The sequence below is a fragment of the Callionymus lyra genome, chromosome 17 (genome assembly GCF_982586985.1).
Source record: "Callionymus lyra chromosome 17, fCalLyr1.hap1.1, whole genome shotgun sequence".
Taxonomy (NCBI): domain Eukaryota; kingdom Metazoa; phylum Chordata; class Actinopteri; order Syngnathiformes; family Callionymidae; genus Callionymus; species Callionymus lyra.
The window spans coordinates 1193878-1213987 of NC_141834.1; the positions used below are offsets into that span (position 1 = coordinate 1193878).

Sequence of the window (20110 nt, forward strand, 5' to 3'; positions counted from 1 at the left end):
TTCACATTGTAAAACATGAGGCTATCTGATATTAATTTCAATGCATCGTATCGCCAAGTTAAACTTTTTTTTCGGAGCGTTTGTTTCAATAGATGTTGGACCAGGTTGCATCACTCACACTCGTATTATAGTTTTGTGGTTCTAATGGAGCTTCTACATTGACTTAACATCAAAACTGGTTTCTTTTCGTGTTTGCTGTGCGCAAGTCCTTTTTAAAAGTATAATGACACCTTCAGACTAAAGGGCCCTTTCAATGCAATTTAACGATGCAGTGACATCTAGTGGATGAATCTGATGGTCAGCTAGAGATTATTCATTCATTCATTGTCTACTGCTTTATCTCTTACTGGGGTCACAGGGAGACTGGAGCCTATCCCAGTATCATAGGGCGAGAGGCAGGGGACACCCTGGACAGGATGCCAGTCTGTCGCAGGGAACACAAAGACAGACAACCATTCACACACTCTCATACCTTTGGAAAATTTTCCCAAAGTTCTCAATCAACCTCTGTATGTTTTTGGACTGTGGAAAGAAACCGGAGTGCCCAGAGTAAACCCACGCAACACAGGGAGAAAATACAAACTCCACACAGAAAGGTTGGCTTGGCCTGGAATCGAACCAGATTAATTCACACTATATCAGAAGCTTATAATAAAGTGGAATGCCTTCACTGAAGACCTCGACTGCTTGCACATCATTACCAAACAGTCGGGTCTTGCCTGCCAGGAGTTCAGTTAATAATACATCTTGATGTGGCCTTGTTTAATCAAAGCAGAATATCTATCATAGGTAAAAGTCGCAGTTAGAGAGAATAATAAATGACTACAAAGGACATCCACTTAAAGAGAAAAATGTTATATTTACAGGACACATTTAGTTTGTTAGACAACCATTTAAACGAGAAATTGTAACTTGTTGATCCTGCTATATCTGAAAAACATGACTTATTTTTTGGAATCCTTGTTTAGACCTCTCTTCAAAAAAGCCTGGGTCTTTTGCCCCTTAGATCCAGATAAATGACAAATATTGAGAAATATGTTCAATAATGTGTTGGACAGTTATTTTGAGTTAAATTGTGTAAAAAGTATCTTATTGTAAATATCACATGTTTCAGGGGCTGGTTTTAGTGGTTCTCATTTTGCATATTGTTATTGTGAAAAAATAAAATCGCATATTGACAAATTCATTATATTTGTGTCAATCGTGGGCCTTCTGAAAAGTTGTAATACATGCAAGTTGAGTAATAAACTAGTGTTTTTTGTTAATCAGTAAGATATGCGATACTGATAAGATACGATCTGTCATTACAAAAGTCAATTGTGAAAAATAATTAGACCACTCTTGTTACACTTCAACTGTGGTTTTGTGTATCATGCAAAATGATAACATGGAATGCCTAAAAGCTATTGATTTAAGAACCATGGAAAAACCATTAACATTTCTGGAGATCAGAAACTGTCTTTGTTTTTTTCCAAACATAAACATTAATTTGTACCACCTTAATTGATAAAGAAATTGAAGATAACAACTGTGATGTAATAATTAACCATGACTGTATGTTCCAGTGTAGAAAACATATTCAAAGCTAAACAGGTTCAGTAATCAGTAATTTTCTTACAGGCTTGAAGAAAAATTTGCAGTAAAATTCCCCCCCCAAAAATTGTAGGTCCTTCAGTTTACATCATCAGGAAGCCCTGAGGTGCTGTGGTTAGATCTCGCTCTCGTATGTGCGCATGTATGTTTTTAGAGAAAGGATTTCTGTGTAACTCTGTGCAGTTCTTCGGTAAAGGTCCAGTCCAGTCAATATCTCCACATCCCTCACTCGGGCCGTGTGCATCTTCATCAGGTCTTCCACCCAGCGTGACTCGTCCTCGGAACTCTGCAAAAATTGTAGATGTAAGTCATTTGTCAACAAGTAACACAAATTATCAGTTGCCTGTGCTATTACATTGCATGTCTCCTCATTGCTGGGCCTGTGGGGCAGGAGAAAGGCGGTGGAGTCGAGGGGGCCCCCACATGAGTCTGCAGACTGTGCGTAGTCTAAGCAGCTTGTCAGCACCAGAAAGTAGTGTGATGGAAGGAGGATACCTCCATTAACATGCCTGCAATGAGGGAATGCTTAAAATACCTTTAAAACTTAAGAGTTTTTTTATATATATTAAAGCAGAGTATTTACTCTTTCATTTTCTCACTCAAGTCCCTGATGCCGTCATAGTTGTAGTCAAAAACAGGCCCAAGAAGAACATTCACTCCATTTCTCTCACTGGCATATTTCCTCAATAGCACCTGCTGGATGTAAGTCCACATTCCTGAAGCAAACCCAAAGAGTCAGATGAACCATAAATATGCATTTGTCAGAGTCACAAACAAACTAAACTTACTTTTGAATGATGGATACATGGGAACAGAGTTGGTTATAAGCAGCGCATCTCGTTTTCTGTCTGTGGTGGAGGAAAGTTCTGTTGAGGAATTAAATAATATAATTAAATGTTCTTTTTCCGACATGGCCTGTGTAACAACAGCAAGAAATGGATTGAAATTCCCAAATGTATTAAAAGTAATTTATCTTTCTGAGTCACTATAAAATGAAAACCCGAAATAACTAAATATTGAATTTGCAGAGTAGCCAAAATATGGGACACAATATGGTGACTCATTTGTAGATAGATACATGGATATATAGATTGGCTTTATTAATCTCTCACACACTTATTGTGAAATGTTTTTTGACCTGTTAGCAAAGGCAATTTAGGGATTACTTGGTTAAATCGTTTGACTCTCGAGAAAATTAGGAAACAAAGATTCCTGTAAGTAAGTAAGTAATTTATATTTATAGAGTGCTTTTCCAGGCCAGGGTCACAAAGCGCTTTTACAATTAAAACAATACTTAATGAAATGTATACAAAAAAAGTTAAGAAATATTACAAGAAATAGTTCTGTATTACAGGGACCACCTACACAAAACAAGTTTTTGATTAGTATGTAATAATGACATTTATCACAAATCTGTAGAATTTGTTTCTATGTGTCATTATCATATAGTTATATATGGTCCTGCACCAAAAGCCAATTCATATTTGAGATCCGCAATAAGAACCATTACCACACTTACACAGGTGTCAAAAGGGAATAATTGTGTGTATAACATATCTTTCATTTTTCCTGAGGTATATACATGATGTCTTTGGTCATCTTCAAGAAACAAACCAAATAAACCAGTTCCACATAAAATTGGCTTCTATAACAATGAAAAACATTAATTCAATAAACTGTATAAAATACTGTACAGCACTTTTTGTTTGGTATTGCTGTAAGGCATGACTTTTTTTAATTTTACCTGGTGGGTAGAGAAAGGCATGAACATTTTGTCTGCTCTTTCTGAAGCTGCTGCAAGTCAGACTGGAGGTCGGTGGAACTCTGTTGTCGGCCAGCAGGCAGTTGGAAAGAAGTTCTGGCAAAACTGTCAGTGTTGTCTGGAACGAGAGGGATTTAAAACAGCATGTTCCATTGCAGTACACAAAGATACGACTTGTATCAATTGTTTAAATCAAAGAAATATAATCCCAAAGGCAATTATTCGGAAACTGCAAATAGTGGCAGCAAATAACCCTAGATTGCCAATCCTTCCCTTGTCTTGTGGCCAATTCTTCTTTTTTGAAGCTTTCCCTTGTACATGGTAAAACTATCTTTGCGGCTCACAACACTTTGTTTAATGGATATAGTAACACTGAAGCTACTGTTAAGAGATCTTGACTCAGACTTTAAGGTGGTATGAACAAGAGGAACAAGAAGTATTCCAGGGATTGCACAGTGCCAACGGCATACATCAGAAAGATTGGTAAGAAGTGAAGTCAACCAAGCCTAGGAACCCTTTTACTTCCAACATCATGCCAGGAAACTTCTACAATGTCCAGCTTCTTGTATTTGCATCCATCACAGCCCTGTCACACATGTGGACAAAACTGAAACTCTGGTGATTGTGCGATAAGGTTCCAAGGTTGAGTAAATACTTGGGTGACTAATGCCAGTCTGTCAAACTAAGCCTGAGAATGCTGGGTGTTGTATTTGACAAAGTCACATGTCTCTAGTACAACACTGCAAAAAACTGACCAAAAACTGATTCCTTCAACTGAGAAAAATCTCAAAAATTAGGAAAGTGATGTCACAACACGGTCTGGAGTTTATAATCCATGCGTTTGTATCTTCTCATTTGGACTATTGTAAGTTTATTTTCATGTCTAAACAAGAAGGAGCTGTCTCGCCTGCAGTTAATACAAAACTCTGAATTCTGACCATCTCTATTAGAAGAACTCACATTTCTCCGATCCTTAAAACTCTTCACTGGCTTCCAGTTTCTTACAGGATAAATTTTTTTTAAATTCTGGTTCTTACTTTCAGATCTATTCATGGTCAGGCTCCTCCTAACATCAGTGATCTGAACCAGCCTTACACCCCAGCTCAGGCTCTGAGGTCTGTGGATCAGAATCTGCTGATGGTTCTCTGCACATGCTTCCTGACCGGAGGAGAGAAATCCTTCCAGGCGGTTGCTTCTAAGCTTTGGAACGATCTTCCTCTCCCTCTGTGTTTAATGGGGTCTACTGACTCCTTCAGGAAGCATCTTAAGAAATTCTTATTTGTGCAGGCTTTTTCCTAATCTTCTGGGACTTCTGTGTTTTTTTATGTTATGTTTTATGTTAGAGTTTTTAAATGTGTAGTTATTTTCAAATGTGTATTGCTTTTGATTGTTGAAGCAATTTGTGACCCTGGTCTAGAAAGGCGCTTTACAAATAACTATTACTTGCTTCCTTACTGCAAACTTTTCTACACTGGAGGCTCATTGGATAACCTCTCAGCTGCTTCCCAAGGGACCAGGATGAAGTTTTCAATAACCAGGACAAACATGTAGGGTGACAAGGGGTGGAAAAGAGGGCCAGCACGTTACATCTGGCATCTTGAGTAAGGTTGTCTGATGATGTGAGACCAAAAAAATGCTTTGGAACTCCAGTATCCCCACAATCTATCTCAGAACTTTTCCAATAAGGTCTCAATGCCCCTTCAACCAATTTATCAGAAATGGCTTATAGAATCACAGAGAACTGCCTACTAGCATTCCTCCAACCCATGTTGACTTGTGGGAGCAGGTGGTTTGTACAGTAACCTACATTGGTGTTCAAAGGCACTACTTGTGGTTTCAAGCTCAGCAGTAGCCACCAATGTTGGCGCTTGGCACATCAGTGAATTTAAAAAACGCTAAAAGACAGTAATAACCAATCACTGAATACAGTTTCACGCTAATAGCGAGATGCAAATGTATATATTTAAGGGGCTTTATGGGTAAAGCACATATTACCTGTCTGCTAACTGTGAATGAGGTCCACAGAGGCATCAGAAGATCCTCACTGTAGCCACTAATGTAGTCACTGTGATGGAGGAGCAAGTACTTGGTGTCGAAAATCACAGCAGGTCGGCCAAATGGCAGATTTCTTCTGTCTGAAGGAAGAAAGAATCACAGTACATTTAATATAATGAAGGGGATCATCGTGGCAGATCAAAAACAAATGCATACTGACCATCAACAGCTTGCCTGAGTCGCTGATTTAACTCTTCCACTTGGTTCTGCAAGAGACAGAGCCAGAGTGACTCCATGTTATATCCTCGTACAAGGGTCACTTTCAAACCTCTCAGGCCTCTAGTTTTGACTCGCAACTGCAAGAAGATTAGAGATTCAAATAATATTATGCCATGTATTGACACAATAATGATGATCAGATACTGCATGTTCTAAAAAGTCATAGAAAAAGCAAAACATTAAAAATATCAAATTCTGTAAATCACTCATAAAACACTCATACTGCTAATAGAAAACATAGTCTGAAGAAAAAGAAAGCAAGAAACCAATTAGCTACATCTCTACGCAGTTTATAATTATAATAAATGTTTTAATATATTTTACAATATATCATAAATGTATATTGTTGCCTTTCTTGGACAGTTATTTTGTGTTTTTAATTTAACAGTTAAGGCTCTAACGTAACAAAGAATAATACCCCATGCTTAACTTAACTTTAAGGTACTTTTGGAAAATGAATACACAAAAAGAACTGCCAATTCATGGTGAAGTCAATCAAGGTTTTTTTTTTACTTTCCAACTGTCTGAAATAAGAATGGATGTGGAGATCTGCGGTAATAAACATTGAGAAAGATGCTGTGAATTGTTTCTCAATTATGAGCAAGGTCTATTATAAGAGTGAATATGGTAAGATGTGGTTTTAGGGATCTGTTTGTCTCTATAAAGAGTAAAAGTGTTTGTCAAAATCAGTCAAATTGTAGGTCAGCAACAACAACTTACCTTGCTATTGCAAATGCAGTTGAGGTCGTCTGTCCTGGCTTTAACATGAGCGGAGACAGAGGGACGTGAAACTTCCTCAGGAACAGATGGTCGGTGAGGAGGGTTCCTCAGAAGATGGTTTAAACAACCATGGGTTCCATTGTTCGGTGCAGGCTTGACTCCGAGAAGATCTGAATGGTCATTAGGAACCAAAGTCAAACCCAAGGATTTTTTTCAGTTTAACAGTCTTAGAATGAAAAGGTCTTACCACACATCATATTATAAAGCTCAATGTTTTCAAAGACAGGAACTTTTGTCTTGTATTTAAATGCAGGCCCAAACCCCAAAAAAACTGTCTAGAAAGTAGAAAAAAACACTTCATATTTGATACAAGAAGCCTCAATCAGTAATGAATAAACCTGCATGCTGTTTATCTTGTTGTCGTAGCCATGATCTCCAGAGAAACCACAGTGGCGCCTTCCCTCTGGTATTTTCCTAAATGTAAGAATAAAAAGAGTTCAAATAGTTACCATGCAATCAAGGCCTCGATATTTATTAAGAAATACTTTAACTTGACTTGAAAAATAAATTCAACATTCATTGTTTCCTCCCACACACTAAAAATATTCAGAGGTCGAAGTTGTGAACTACGAAAGGCTGGTAACCTGTTCAGGGTTTCCCAAGTATCCCATTCCCTAAGTAGCGGGGATGGCTTCAGCCTCCTGCGACTCAGATAAGGGAGTGGAAATGGTTGAATGAATGAAGGCATCTCACCGAGCAACATGCCACCTTCTGTCCACCAGCAGGTGAACATCTTCAATCCGCCTATTGTTGGCGTAGTGCAGCCTCTTGGGCAGGTGCTGCTTCAAGTATGGTTTGAAATGCTGGCTGTGTTTCCTGCACTGGAAATTGTAACTATGATTAGAAATTAACATTGAGTCAAAGATATTGAAATCACATAATATTCACAATTATTTCTTTCTCCAGAGAGAATTTAAAAAAAGCTCTGGTGCAGATTTCAATGCCTGTGTCTGGAGAGCTTTATGTATTTGAACAGAGCATTAATGAAAGAGCTGTTTGATTCACCTTCATAAAGGCTTCTTTTGCATTCAAAAAAAAATAATGTGACCAATCGAGTAACTATAATTTCTAATTTGCTTTGGCTAATTTAATCATAAATGCTGCTACATGGTATAACAAGTCTGAGCTCATTTGTGACAAATAAAACCTAAGACATATAACGTCAGCCACATTATACCACGTCTTGTATTATTGTGTGGTTGTGAAGTGTTGGTTATTTGGATAGTGTGTATTGTTTGCCAAAGGCATGGCTTGGTACCAAAATGAAGGGAACAAATAAGACTTACTGTTAGATTTGCAACTATAACTTCAGGGACGACTGGAATAAAACAGAAACAAATATTTTAAATTATTGAAGAAGTTCTAATGTACACATCAAAGGCATTTCTACTTCATATATTCCACCATGGTACCTAAATGGATGATTACCTCAAGCAAATACAATTCCACCTTCTTTTACTATTTTTTAAAAATACCTGTTCAGGACTCACATTTAGACTCTCTGCTATGTCTAGACCTGATTCTGCCCAAAGATCCAGGGATGAGAATTATGTCATTGACGTTGGTAAGGTAGTTGCTCAGGTATTCCGTTTGCTCACAGTGGGCTTCCTCCATACCTGTGTCAGTCAAAACAGGTCACCCATCTAGTGTTAACCAACTGAGATCAAGAAAACAATACAAGAAATTGTCCAAAAAGAAATCCATTAATAGGTGCATGTGTTTTTCAACATGAAGCAATTTAAAAATTAGATACCACAATATATGCTCCTGTACCATGATCCCCAACTAAGATGATATTGACACAGTGGTGGAGTCTCATCTGCTTGAGTCCGTCCATCAGTTGGCCTAAAATTCTGTCAATCGCCCTCAGAGGGCCATTCAACTACAACACACGGAGAAAGACAATTGTGGCGTGTATTTGCAGATCAACTAGTTGTTAAAACACGCAGCACACTCACCTCTGTGTTCAGTGGTCCCATCCTGTGTCCATATGTGTCCGGTTGTTCAGAGTGGACCGCAAAGACGTATGGCCTATAAAACAAGATGAAGCAATCTTGATAGATGAAAGAGAGCAAAACGATACACAAGATTAATAATGAAAATGGCATAACAAGGCCATTTTAAGAATATCTGGCCTTCAAATGGTTTCAAAATTGCTTTCATTTGTCATTGCCAGTGTTAGCAGATTAATCACACCTCAACATGTAACAAGGTAAAACAAGGTAAAATCCAAAATAAATCCACCTTTCCTCTGCAGGTAAATGGAGCCATTGAAGCATTGTGAGAATTCTTCTTTCCATCGGGATTCCACTGAATACACACAGACACACACAAATTTAATGTAAGCTAGTAAACACTTTTTCATGCTGTTTGAATAAGTCTTGCGAGGTCTTACACCGGCCAAAAGAAGTTGGCGGCCTTCACACCTTGCCGAGCTGCTGTGATCCAGATCTAGGGGACAGTAAAGACCAACAGGCCTTCTCATTTCTCCTTTTAACTTTAATGACTGAGGGTCTTCTTGAGTCACTGTGTTAATTAATTCAGTCTTGATATTAAAATGAAACCGTTATCTGAGAGCGAGTACTTACTGGCTGGCCACCCCACCATCTGTGGTTTAGTTTCTCCCTGCTTCTCAGAGAGAAAGTGGCATCAAACAAAGGATCATACATGGAGTTACCCACAATCCCATGCGATTCTGGATACAGACCCTGAAAAAACAAATCTATGATTACCTATGATGTTTACATACATGTAATTGCCGGAAGACAGATTTAAACACGCAAAAACATGAAAAGTGAGGCATACCGTAGCCAGACTGTAGAGGTTAGGAAAGGTTTTGGTTGGATACACAGGTCTCATGTATGGAGCATGGGTTCCACATGTCCCTGTAAGAAATACATATAACATGTTCTTGTGCATATGTGGAGCACCAGTTCTTAAGCAGGTTGATCTAAACGCTGTACCAAAGCCACATTTCAGTTCCAGTGAATCCACATACATACTGTCACTTTAACTGTTGTGCATTTAGATTGCTGCAAAAATTACTTGACTTATTGTCCAAGATCTCTTTAAGAATAGCTGCAAAACCCAGAACCGAAGTCTTTTTTTCAAGTGTTCTGAATACCCAATGGACAGCTTATATCTAGTCCCAGGTCCTGGCTACAGGAACAAAGTGTGTTGACAGGAGGGCTGTGATAAAAGAGGCAGGGGGAAGTGCATATGATTTATGGCCTAAAAAGCAACCCCACCTGGTCTCCTCCCAACCAATTACCAACCAGTCCCGACCCGGCTAGGCTTACGAGATCGGGCGTATTCAGGGTGGTATGGCCGTTAGCAATAGCTGCTCCCAGAGGGAGTGGCTTTATAGTTGAACCATAATTGGCCTGTTGAATGGGCACCGTACCATTGAAATCTAAATGCACAACTTTGTGCCCAGGGCCCCCATGTTCTGTATTTGCCATAAAGAGGATAGTGAGGGGAACTCAGAAGGTCATTAGAGTTTCCCTCCCCTCTGTCCAAGATCTCTTTAAGGGTAGCTGCAAGAGCTGGACACTCGATACCGTCATACACAGTATAAAAGTGTTGAACATTAGACAAACGTTTCTGCAACATTCATAGCAGAATCATCAGACTAATCAACAGCATCCCCCAATAAGTTGTCAAAATTGACCTGGAAAAGAACATGTTCCACACTTGTTCTAACATCAAAAGAAAGAGTCAAGACAGAGCTGAAAACAGTGTATTGTGGAAATATGAGACTGCAGCAGGTACTTCTGCTTAGTCTTGTTTATGGACAAGTCTAACTGATACAGCAGTGCTTTGGCAAGACGGGCACAAGTCCAACCTACACCACCTACCATACACAAACATGTGCTCACGTGAACCAAAGTTAGCCCAGAAGGCTATAAGAAATCCTAAACATCCAAGTACTAACCAGGCCTGATCCTGTTTAGCTTTCGACTAATGAACAACATACCCCCACAATCTCAAGCTCAACAGAAGTTAATAGTGAGTCTGTATTGAGCCACACCTGACTCTGAGCTTCAGCGGGGCCAAGTGTCGCGCTTCGTGTGTGACAGTCACTCAGTTCCCAATCAGTAACCAATCAGTAGCAACAGAATGTGTGTCTCTATCTTTAATTTCAGCACCATTACACATAACACAGAGGCCAAAGTCTAGACTAGTCTAGATAGAGAAACATCCCAATTCTTGAATAACTTTGGATAACTTCTTTTTCCCCCAAAATATTTATTCAGAAGTAGGAAATTAACTTTCAAAATAGGAGCATTGAATCAGATGCCTCTGCCTTGTAATCCTTTATTATCACGTCATCACTGTAAAATTCAAGTTTCTTATTCATTCATTTATTTTTGTGACAATATGTGCCATATCTATTGATTGTTTGAAACAAATATAAATTTGTATTTTTACTTTGTTAATATGTTTCAGATCATTTAAAATAGCAAGTTCAAGATGAAATAATATGAATAATAATAATGAATAATAATAACATTTTAACGTAGGATTTTAGAGAAATGTATATTTAAAACATAATATTTTACCAGTGACTTATTTATTGAGGGAATCAAAAGCCATTATAGTTGGACCCAAAATTGCTTGTTGTAACCAGATTAAAACATTGCAATCCAAAAGCACACCATTGTAAGTAAGTAAGTAACATATATTTGTAAAGTGCCTTTCTAGACCAGGGTCACAAAACGCTTGAACAATCAAAAGCAAAACACAGTTAAAAATACCTACAGATTTAAAAACTCTTAATGGCCAAGACAAGGAGACAAAGACAGGAGTCCTAGAAAATTAGGAAAAGCCTGCATGAATAAGAATGTCTTAAAATGTTTCTTGAAGGAGTCAGTAGACTACATCAAACACAGAGGGAGAGGAAGATCGTTCCAAAGCTTAGGAGCAACAGCCTGGAAGGATTTCTCTCCTCTGGTCCTGAAGCGTGTTCAGGAACCATCAGTAGATTCTGATCCACAGACCTCAGAGCCCGAGCTGGGATGTAAGGCCGGATCAGATCAGTGATGTAAGGAGGAGCCTGACCATGAATCGCTCTGAAAGTAAGAACCAGAATTTTAAAATTGATACTGAAAGAAAATGCAGAGTTTTAAGGATCGGGGCAATGTGAGTTCTTCTACAAGAGCAGGTCAGAATTCTCGCTGCAGAGTTTTGTATTAACTGCGTCCCCTTGCTCAGTTTTGATGTGATGACTGAAAAGTTAAATAGGTTTCTGATGACTCAGTCTATTAAAAGCATTGTCCTATCAAATGTGGTGTATTCCTGCTCTCTTTTCTCTCTATTGTCAACCAACATAATATATTGTAAATACAGAAGCATGCTAACTTTGTTAAGAAAAACAGTGATAAAAAAGTGGATATATTACTCAGTTTCTCAATGTTTGGTATGACAGCATTGCCTCTCTTCATGTAAGTAGCTCGGAAACCGTCCACTGAGAAAATGACAAGAGGAGAACGCACAAACCTAGGGGAAAAAAAATATGTTAACTCAAACATTTTGAAACAGCAAACATAATCTCTAATTTAGGTTAACAAACAAGTATTTCTGAACTTATTTTGATGCACTGAAGGTCATGTTTTTAGTCAGTGTGGAACTACAGTTTAGTAGGGCTGGATATCGTTTAAAAATCTTAGATACCGGTACTGATGAATTGACTTTGATACCGGTTCCTGCTCAATACTTTTCTCCATACCAGATTTCCAAAATCAATTCTAAGAAAAAGAAATACATGAGACTTTGTACAAATCTTTAATTTTATTTTTTGCGGAAAATTTACATCAAATTTCCACTCCAAATTTACGATATAAAAAATATTAAAAATATTATTAGAAAAAATAACATGTCTGTTTTCTCGGGACACAGACAAGCCTTCTGACTGACGGTGTCCCGAGCAGGAGAAAGAGTAGCTCTGACGTTGTGGATGATGTTTGATAACATCACACTAAACTCACACTGGCTGGTATTGTCCCCCTGACATCAGGGTCACGGGCTACTGTGAAGAGAGGATAAACATAACGGTAAACATTAGTTGGATTTTTAACTCGAAGTAAACCCATAACGTAAAGCTACAGGACATTATAATAAGTTAGCTTTACATTGATTCATGCTTAACTTGTGCATGTATTAAGTGGTTTTAAAGTACATTTACCTGTTGATATCCCAGATATAGTGCCTTAGTTTATGCTCTGGTCGTAGAGACTGTAACTCTTGTGCAGTGCTGTGTTGTGATCCAGAGGCAAAACAAGGCATACCTCAAACACATTTGTTATTAGCCACTGGGTCACCTTGACCCAGAGATAACACAAGGGTTAAACCAGGCTGACTGAACATTCAAAGGCACAATTGAATGCCGAGAGGAGGACGACACAGTTGATCACCAGATCCTGCTGAGAAGACTGAGGGATGAAGTGGGACTGTCTGGGTCTGTGTTAGAATGGTTCTCATCTTACCTTTCTGGGCGCAGTTTTAGTGTATCTGCCAATCAAATGAGGTCTGAATCGGCAGATCTGTTGTGTGGAGTCCCTCAAGGTTCTGTTCTGGGTCCTTTATTGTTTTTGCTGTACTTGATTCCCCTTGGTAAAATCATTCAGAGATTTCCAGATGTTTCTTATCACATTTTTGCTGATGACATCCAGCTCTACTGCTCTTTTGACCCAACTGAGCCCCAAAGGCTGAACAGCTTAGTCAATTGTTTGCTAGAAATCAAACAATGGCTGAGTGAAAACACTTTACAGCTTAATGTGGACAAAACTGAAACTCTGGTGATTGCTCCTGATGATAAGATTCCAGGGTTGAGTCAGTACTTGGGTGACTTAGGTCAGTCTGTCAAACTGAGCCTGAGAAACCTGGGTGTTGTATTTGATAAAGACATGTCTCTTGTTCAACACTGCAGAAAACTGACCAGAAACTGTTTCCTTCAACTGAGAAAAATCTCTAAACTTAGGAAAATGTTGTCACAACATGATCTGGAGCTTGTAATCCATGCGTTTGTTTCTCTTGTCTGGACTATTGTAACAGTTTGTTTTCATGTCTTAGCAAGAAGGAGCTGTCTCGTCTACAGTTGATTCAGAACTCTGCAGCGAGAATTCTGACCCGCTCAAGTAGGAGAACTCACATTTCTCCGATCCTTAAAACTCTTCACTGGCTTCCAGTTTCTTTCAGGATCAACTTTAAAATTCTGGTTCTTACTTTCAGAGCTATTCATGGTCAGGCTCCTCCTTACATCACTGATCTGATCCAGCCTTACACCCCAGCTCGGTCTCTGAGGTCTGTGGATCAGAATCTACTTATGGTTCCACGCACACGGCTCAGGACCAGAGGAGAGAAATCTTTTCAGGCTGTTGCTCCTAAGCTTTGGAACAATCTTCCTCTCTCTTTGCGCTTGATGGAGTCTACTGACTCCTTTAAGAAACATCTTAAGACGTTTCTATTTGTTCAGGCTTTTCCTTGAATTTCTCGAACTCCTGTGTTGTTCTCGGTGTTGTCTTGATCTTTGAAGTATGTACTGTTTTGAGTATTGTTTTGATTGTTAAAGCGCTTTGTGACCCTGGTCTCGAAAAGCGCTATATAAATAAATATTACTTACTTACTTACTTACTTACTTACTTACTTACGACTGCGGACTGCTCCTCATGCATTCAAACACAGCAACTTTCTGCTGTTAAATTGATCCGTTATCGTTTAGGTGCCTCAACAAATTACGGCAGCATTTTAGCAGGCTCTGAATCACAACACAGACACACGAGAACATTAAGTACATCTATGGTAGACCAACGTCACGGCTATCTTGTTAACTCAAAGTGCTAACACTGCTTTGATTTATTTGTCTGTGCAAGTAAACCTTTCAATAAACATTAATCGAAGGCAGCATTATCAAGTCTTGATCTCGTGATTTACCTCTGGGTATTGAAAATTGGCACCAAAAGACTTGGTATGTTTCGGTACTACTGAAGCGTTTTGGTCTGTGCCTCCAAAGAACAGACGGTCGATACCCAGCCCTACACCACAGTGCGAAAATAAAGATTCATGACTCTTAATTGTCTTAAGGTTGGAATGTGCATATAAGACTGAAGGCATTTGACAGGATGGAATGACGTGGATACTGTTTTCATACACACCCAGCTGGACATTCAGGACTCTTAACTTCCTCACAGTCATCCTGCAGCCAAGCAGTGTCTCCTGTTGCAGCAAGAATTTGAAGTTTAATCTGTATTCATTTCCTGCGTTTCTACTGCAAATAATGTTGAAATGTGTTGAAGAATAACATTGAAGTTTTAAGGCAATATGTATCACACCTTTACAGAGGCTTCTGTAGTTAGTACAGCAGTCTCCATTGGCAAGGCAATCTTCTGAGCAGTGGCAGGCATGATGTTCCACTCGCTGTTCACCGCAGCGACTCTTACTACATTCGTAGCCACCTTCTGTGGTAAAATACCCAGAAGAAGATCAAATTAGAAATAATAAGAAATAATTGATGAGCCACCATGAGGAGTCGCATGTGCTTCTCCAAGGTGTCAATTTCTAAGCTCTTGTGTGACCACAAATAAAATGAGGCTTTGGTCCTGGACTTTGGCACTACTGAGAGCTGGACTAGGACGCTGGGCAGTTACAGCCCTCAAGGCAAATGTGCAATAGGAAAAGGAATGACGGCAGCAATGATTCAACAATAAACTATTCGCTTATGAACAAACACAGTCAGAGACATTTGCTCGGTTCAGAACAGTGAACCCACTGATCAACCTACAGTACATAAGAAATCCAGAATCATTGGAGTAGTTGATTAAAAACTGCCACCATCCTGGAGCATAGAAATAGTAGAGAGTTAATAGTAATTATACAGATTTTCAACAGGTTTATTTCCATTGTTGAGCCTTTGATGTATTAATTTTTAACAAGTAGGAGGAAGTAGTCAGTTATTGTTTTTACTCTTTTTTTGTATTCGCTAAATAATTGTGACATTTTTGTAAAATGATACTTCCAAACATTTGGCTTTCAGATTCAGACTGAAATTTAAAATAACATTTACCTGTGGATCAGCAATTACACGGATTTCTCCTTTTACAAGTCTTGCAATACACACTCAAACGACTTGTGTTAAATGGAATTAAATATTCCATTATATTATATAATGGATTCTTTGAGGAGCCCTAAACACATATGAATACGTTTCATTACGGCTATGATAAGAGAAGCATAAATTGGTTTAATATCACTTTAAACGCATTTTAAAGCAGTTGTAAACCCCGTTGACATTAAGGATTATTAATTTTACTTTCAGGTCAGTTTAACCTTCTGTAGAATTGTCTCCAGTAGGTCACAAGAGTGCGCAATTTACCATAAAGCCCTTGCTTTCCACAAAGAAACCAAGTTATATTCATGACGCTTGAATCATAATTTGATGTATTGAAGAAATAGCAGATCATGCGGATATGACACAAAAGACATCTCAGTTGTGTACCTGTGCGAAGACAAAGTTGGTCGAAGTCGGAGCAGCATCCATTATAAGTCTTACATAAGTTGTCACATCGACAGTTCGGTGGTTCCACTTGAGTCAGCTCGAAACATCTGGTTCTACAGGAGCCAGAGGTTGGAGAATATTGACTTCCAGGGCTTTCTGACAAAACAGAAATATCAAGAAATATGAATTATAAACGTATTGTGAATGTGCTGTTAAAGGATGACAATGTTACAAATCTACACAAATGTTTTTCAGACATTTCTATTTGTATTTCCAGAGATATATCTTTCTTTTTTGAAAAGCCTGTTCTTGACAGGTGCGATGTTTTAAAACATTTTTTAAATAAATGTAAGCATTTAACCTTTTTAACAATACAATATACTGAAATTGCTTTATTGAATTAACTCATACATGGGAAGGTATTTATTAGATATTTAAATTAAGAAAAAACAACTATCGATGATTGAAGAAAAAACATTTTAATTGTTTTCTGATCATGGCCTTTTAAAGGCAAAGGTAGAACAATTTTATTGACAAAATCAAAACATAATTTCCCACGTTATTCTGATCTTATGACATCAATAGAGCACACACACACCTGCTCACAAAGTAAATAATCGGTGAGAAAAATACTTTTACTATGTTGTGACCCAAAACACATAGAATAAACAAATGACTGTTTTCAATAAGACCTCTGAAGCGCTCTCGTACATTTCTACATTAACTGAACCAATATTTTAATACAAAAAAGTTTTATTTTTTTATGTCAGAAAATAGGATATTCAGGATTTACGTTGTAGCAACAGGACAAAGAGTGGAAAGCTTCAATCTGAAGCTGCATTCACAAAAAAGCCAGCAGTTTAAATTGTAAGCCAAATTAGAGGCACAATTTTTATGATATATATTTGTGCTACAATATGGCAGCTGGGGATGCATTGATGCATTCCTTCCTACATAAAATTAAATTGATCAAAGAGAAAATCTCTCCCCCTTTGTGTGGAACACATGCTATTACTGAGCCTGTCTCTTTCTCGTGGTCTTCCTTCAGTGCTGTATCTCCGGCTGATATTGCAGCACTGGTGAACAAGACGAAACCCTCCTCTTGTTCAGACGATGTCCTTCCTTATAGGCTCTTCATCAAAGTGTTTGATGTAATTGGGCCCTGGGTTACCAATATGGTGAACCTCTCCCTTTCCACAGGTTTTTTTCCCAATACATTAAACATGCCATTGTGGAGCCTTTGCTCAAAAAAACAGGCTTAGACCCAACTGACCTCAGTAATTTCAGGCCTTTTTCTAAGCTCCCTTTCTTGTCCAAGATCTTGGAGAAGGTGGTGTCTGAGCAGCTGTCTTTGTTCCTGGATCAGAGCGACAGCCATGAGAAGTTTCAGTCTGGCTTCCGTAAACATAACTCTACGGAGACAGCCTTACTGAAAGTGTCCAGTGACATCATGATGTCTGAGAGATGAAGTAGGACTGTCTGTTTCTATGTTAGAGTGGTTCTCGTCATACATTTCTGGGCGCAGTTTTAGTGTATCTACCAATCAAATGAGGTCTGAAACAAGAAGGAGCTGTCTCGCCTGCAGTTGATACAGAACTCTGCAGCGGGAATTCTGAACCGCTCTAGTAGAAGAACTCACATTTCTCCGATCCTTAAAACTCTTCGCTGGCTGCCAGTTTCTTTCAGGATCAATTTTTAAATTCTGGTTCTTACTTTCAGGAGGAGCCTGACCATGAATACATGGCCTAACATCAGTGATCTGAACCAGCCTTACACCCCAGCTCAGGCTCTGAGGTCTGTGGATCAGAATCTACTGATGGTTCCTCGCACACGGTTCAGGACCAGAGGAGAGAAATCCTTCCAGGCTGTTGCTCTTAAGCTTTGGAACGATCTTCCTCTCCCTTTGTGTTTGATGGATCTACTGACTCCTTCAAGAAACATCTGAAGACACATTTATTCGTGCAGGCTTTTCCCTGATTCTCTGAGACTCCTGTGTTTTCCTCGGTGGTGTCTTGACCTTTTAATCACCAATTTTAATGGGTATTGTTTTTGATTGTTTAAGCGCTTTGTGACCCTGGTCTAGAAAAGCGCTTTACAAATATTACTTACTTACTTACTTACTACACAACATCTGGATCAAACAAAAATCCAAACATTCACAAATCGATGTGTTAACCATTCAGAGCCCAGACGAGGAGACTTGCTGATAAGGTTCAGGAAAGTATTGTTAGGGAAGAAGATAAGAAGAGAAGCAAAGACAAACAGATAGATGAGGAGAACAGTAAGAGCACTTGTAGCCTGAACTTATAATATAAAAAAATCTATTCACAATATTTTATTTAATATATATATACATATTTTCCAAACCTCTTAAACGTATGTTACATGTAAAGCATGTGAAAAGCATCAAGATTAACAAAAAAAAATCTGATCAAACCTTTAACAATAATTTCATACAGTCAATTAAAACAAGGTTGCAGGTGCCAAATTTGATTTGGAAAAATACTTTGGAATTTGCTCATAAAGCGTCTTTGTGGTTTTAGTTTTCATAACATAACATATGAAATCAATGAGTAATATTAAAAGGAAAAATGTCATACTATCTCTCTAAGGGCACTTATATCCTTATTTTAGATAAGTTAGTTAGAAGTATATTTACTTTAAAAAGTCAAATAAAAATATATCCTTAATCGTCAAATTTATCTAATCCTGTTTTTGAGGAGTTTTTATTCATGTTATAAAAAAGCTTTTCTATCAAGTGTATACAGTTCTTACATGTCATCTTGAACACATTTAGAAATCAGTTCTTTGTCTAAATTATACCTGAAAACCTTGTAACTTATGTTGTATCAGCATCTGCTGCTGGGTAGCGAGCACAGTGATAGAGCTGTGAAGTGGAAGGAGCAAGAGAGGGTTGGCAATAGGTATAGGGAGAGACGAGCGAGAGAGAGAGAGAATCTAAGACTTGGAAGGTCACAGTGATTCCTTGTAACCCTCCCATACTTATGCTTCCCTCCCATATTTTATATGCACTGGCAGACATTTCAGCTCTCAGCAACCACTTTATAGTATGCATAGTATTCACTTTTGTGGGATATTATTTACCTGTTTAACTAAGCTGATCATAATTATTACATATTTGCAAAATAAGTTACAAAGAAATGTAAAGAGAAGTAGCTTTGCCCGTTTTACTACCTGCCGGTGTAACTTGACACACCCGCACCATGCAACATGACACTGTTTGAGTAAAGTAATAGGCCTCATTATAATCACTGGCATGCTGTCTTGAGTCTGAACTTGAACTTCTTTGTTCAGTTTTTCAGGAGAAATATTCAAGATTCCATAGATAGACTGAAACCTAGTATAAACTTTTCCACTTCGAAAGGTCACTGGGGACAAAAGAGATGTTCTACAGAGCAAACATAACTCACCCTCTGTCCTGGTAGAACCCCCCTCATCCCCTGAGCGTCTGGGCCGTCCATACACAAAACTCCAACACACTCTGCTGCTGGACAGGCCACACAGGATAGAAACAAACTGAAAAGGAGAGGGGTTAGTAATGGTGAGACTTGATCAAGATTTCATGGCTAAGTCTAGTAATTATGATAAACTGAATGTGTCAGAAAATATTTTCATTTCCATTCAAAAATGTATCTAGAACTCGAAAGAACGAATGCTCGTATTAGAGTGAAAACTACCTTTTTTTTCCAAGTGAGAAGGGGGAAAAATAATTTGGAATAAACCCAAGTGCAAAGAGACGCAGCAAATGGAATCAAACATACCAGTCCAAGCAGATTCATAGTCCACGTCGTGCCGAAGTTAAGCTCTGGGTAAAGATGCTGACTCTTGAAACTCCAGGACCACCACGGTGGTGTAGGAGGGGGATGGAGCGGAGGAACAGAGAGAAAGAGGGAGGGAGAAGGCATGAGGGGCTGCAAAAACAGATCATATTCTTGGTAGTAGGGTTGGAGGAGGGTCTCAAGAAAGTCAGGAAAAATAAATTTAGTGAGGACATGTAAACTGTGATGAAATTAAAAACCAAGTGTGTCTTTTTTTTAAACAAGAAAATTAGATATGAAAAAGAAAAATACAATTTGAAGAGTATTAGTATATTTGCATTTTTCTCTTGAAAAGTACTATACTTGCTTTATTTATTTTACAAAATAAACATTGATAAAAATGAAACACTGAAAGTTACAAGAGAAATA

At 38.4% G+C, this 20110-nt stretch overlaps 1 protein-coding gene across 1 annotated transcript; it reads right to left on the bottom strand.

Annotated features, from left to right (window-relative positions):
• Window positions 1-2: 2 nt before the first annotated feature.
• enpp2 (ectonucleotide pyrophosphatase/phosphodiesterase 2) lies at window positions 3-19828 on the bottom strand. The gene is made up of 25 exons (XM_087779060.1): window positions 19685-19828; window positions 19334-19439; window positions 15903-16058; window positions 14740-14865; window positions 14563-14623; window positions 11811-11908; window positions 9215-9294; window positions 8998-9117; window positions 8805-8860; window positions 8654-8719; window positions 8368-8440; window positions 8183-8291; window positions 7900-8025; window positions 7696-7727; window positions 7103-7230; window positions 6748-6823; window positions 6597-6684; window positions 6350-6519; window positions 5571-5616; window positions 5351-5490; window positions 3338-3473; window positions 2382-2459; window positions 2177-2309; window positions 1949-2102; window positions 3-1879 (listed from the first exon to the last, which is right to left on the bottom strand). The coding sequence occupies exons 1-25, from the start codon at window positions 19826-19828 to the stop codon at window positions 1709-1711; spliced, it is 2673 nt and encodes an 890-aa protein (XP_087635186.1). The 3' UTR covers window positions 3-1708.
• Window positions 19829-20110: the final 282 nt, after the last annotated feature.

Bases quoted from the DNA above. Each gene is read 5' to 3' on its own strand.
- enpp2 (XM_087779060.1), bottom strand. From the start codon at position 19,828: ATGCCTTCTCCCTCCCTCTTTCTCTCTGTTCCTCCGCTCCATCCCCCT. The intron at 16,059-19,333 runs GTGAGTTATGTT...CTGTTTTGTCAG, and splicing joins GGGTTCTACCAGGACAGAGG to AAAGCCCTGGAAGTCAATAT. The intron at 9,295-11,810 runs GTAATATATCCA...TATTTCTTACAG, and splicing joins ACCAAACATTGAGAAACTGA to GGACATGTGGAACCCATGCT.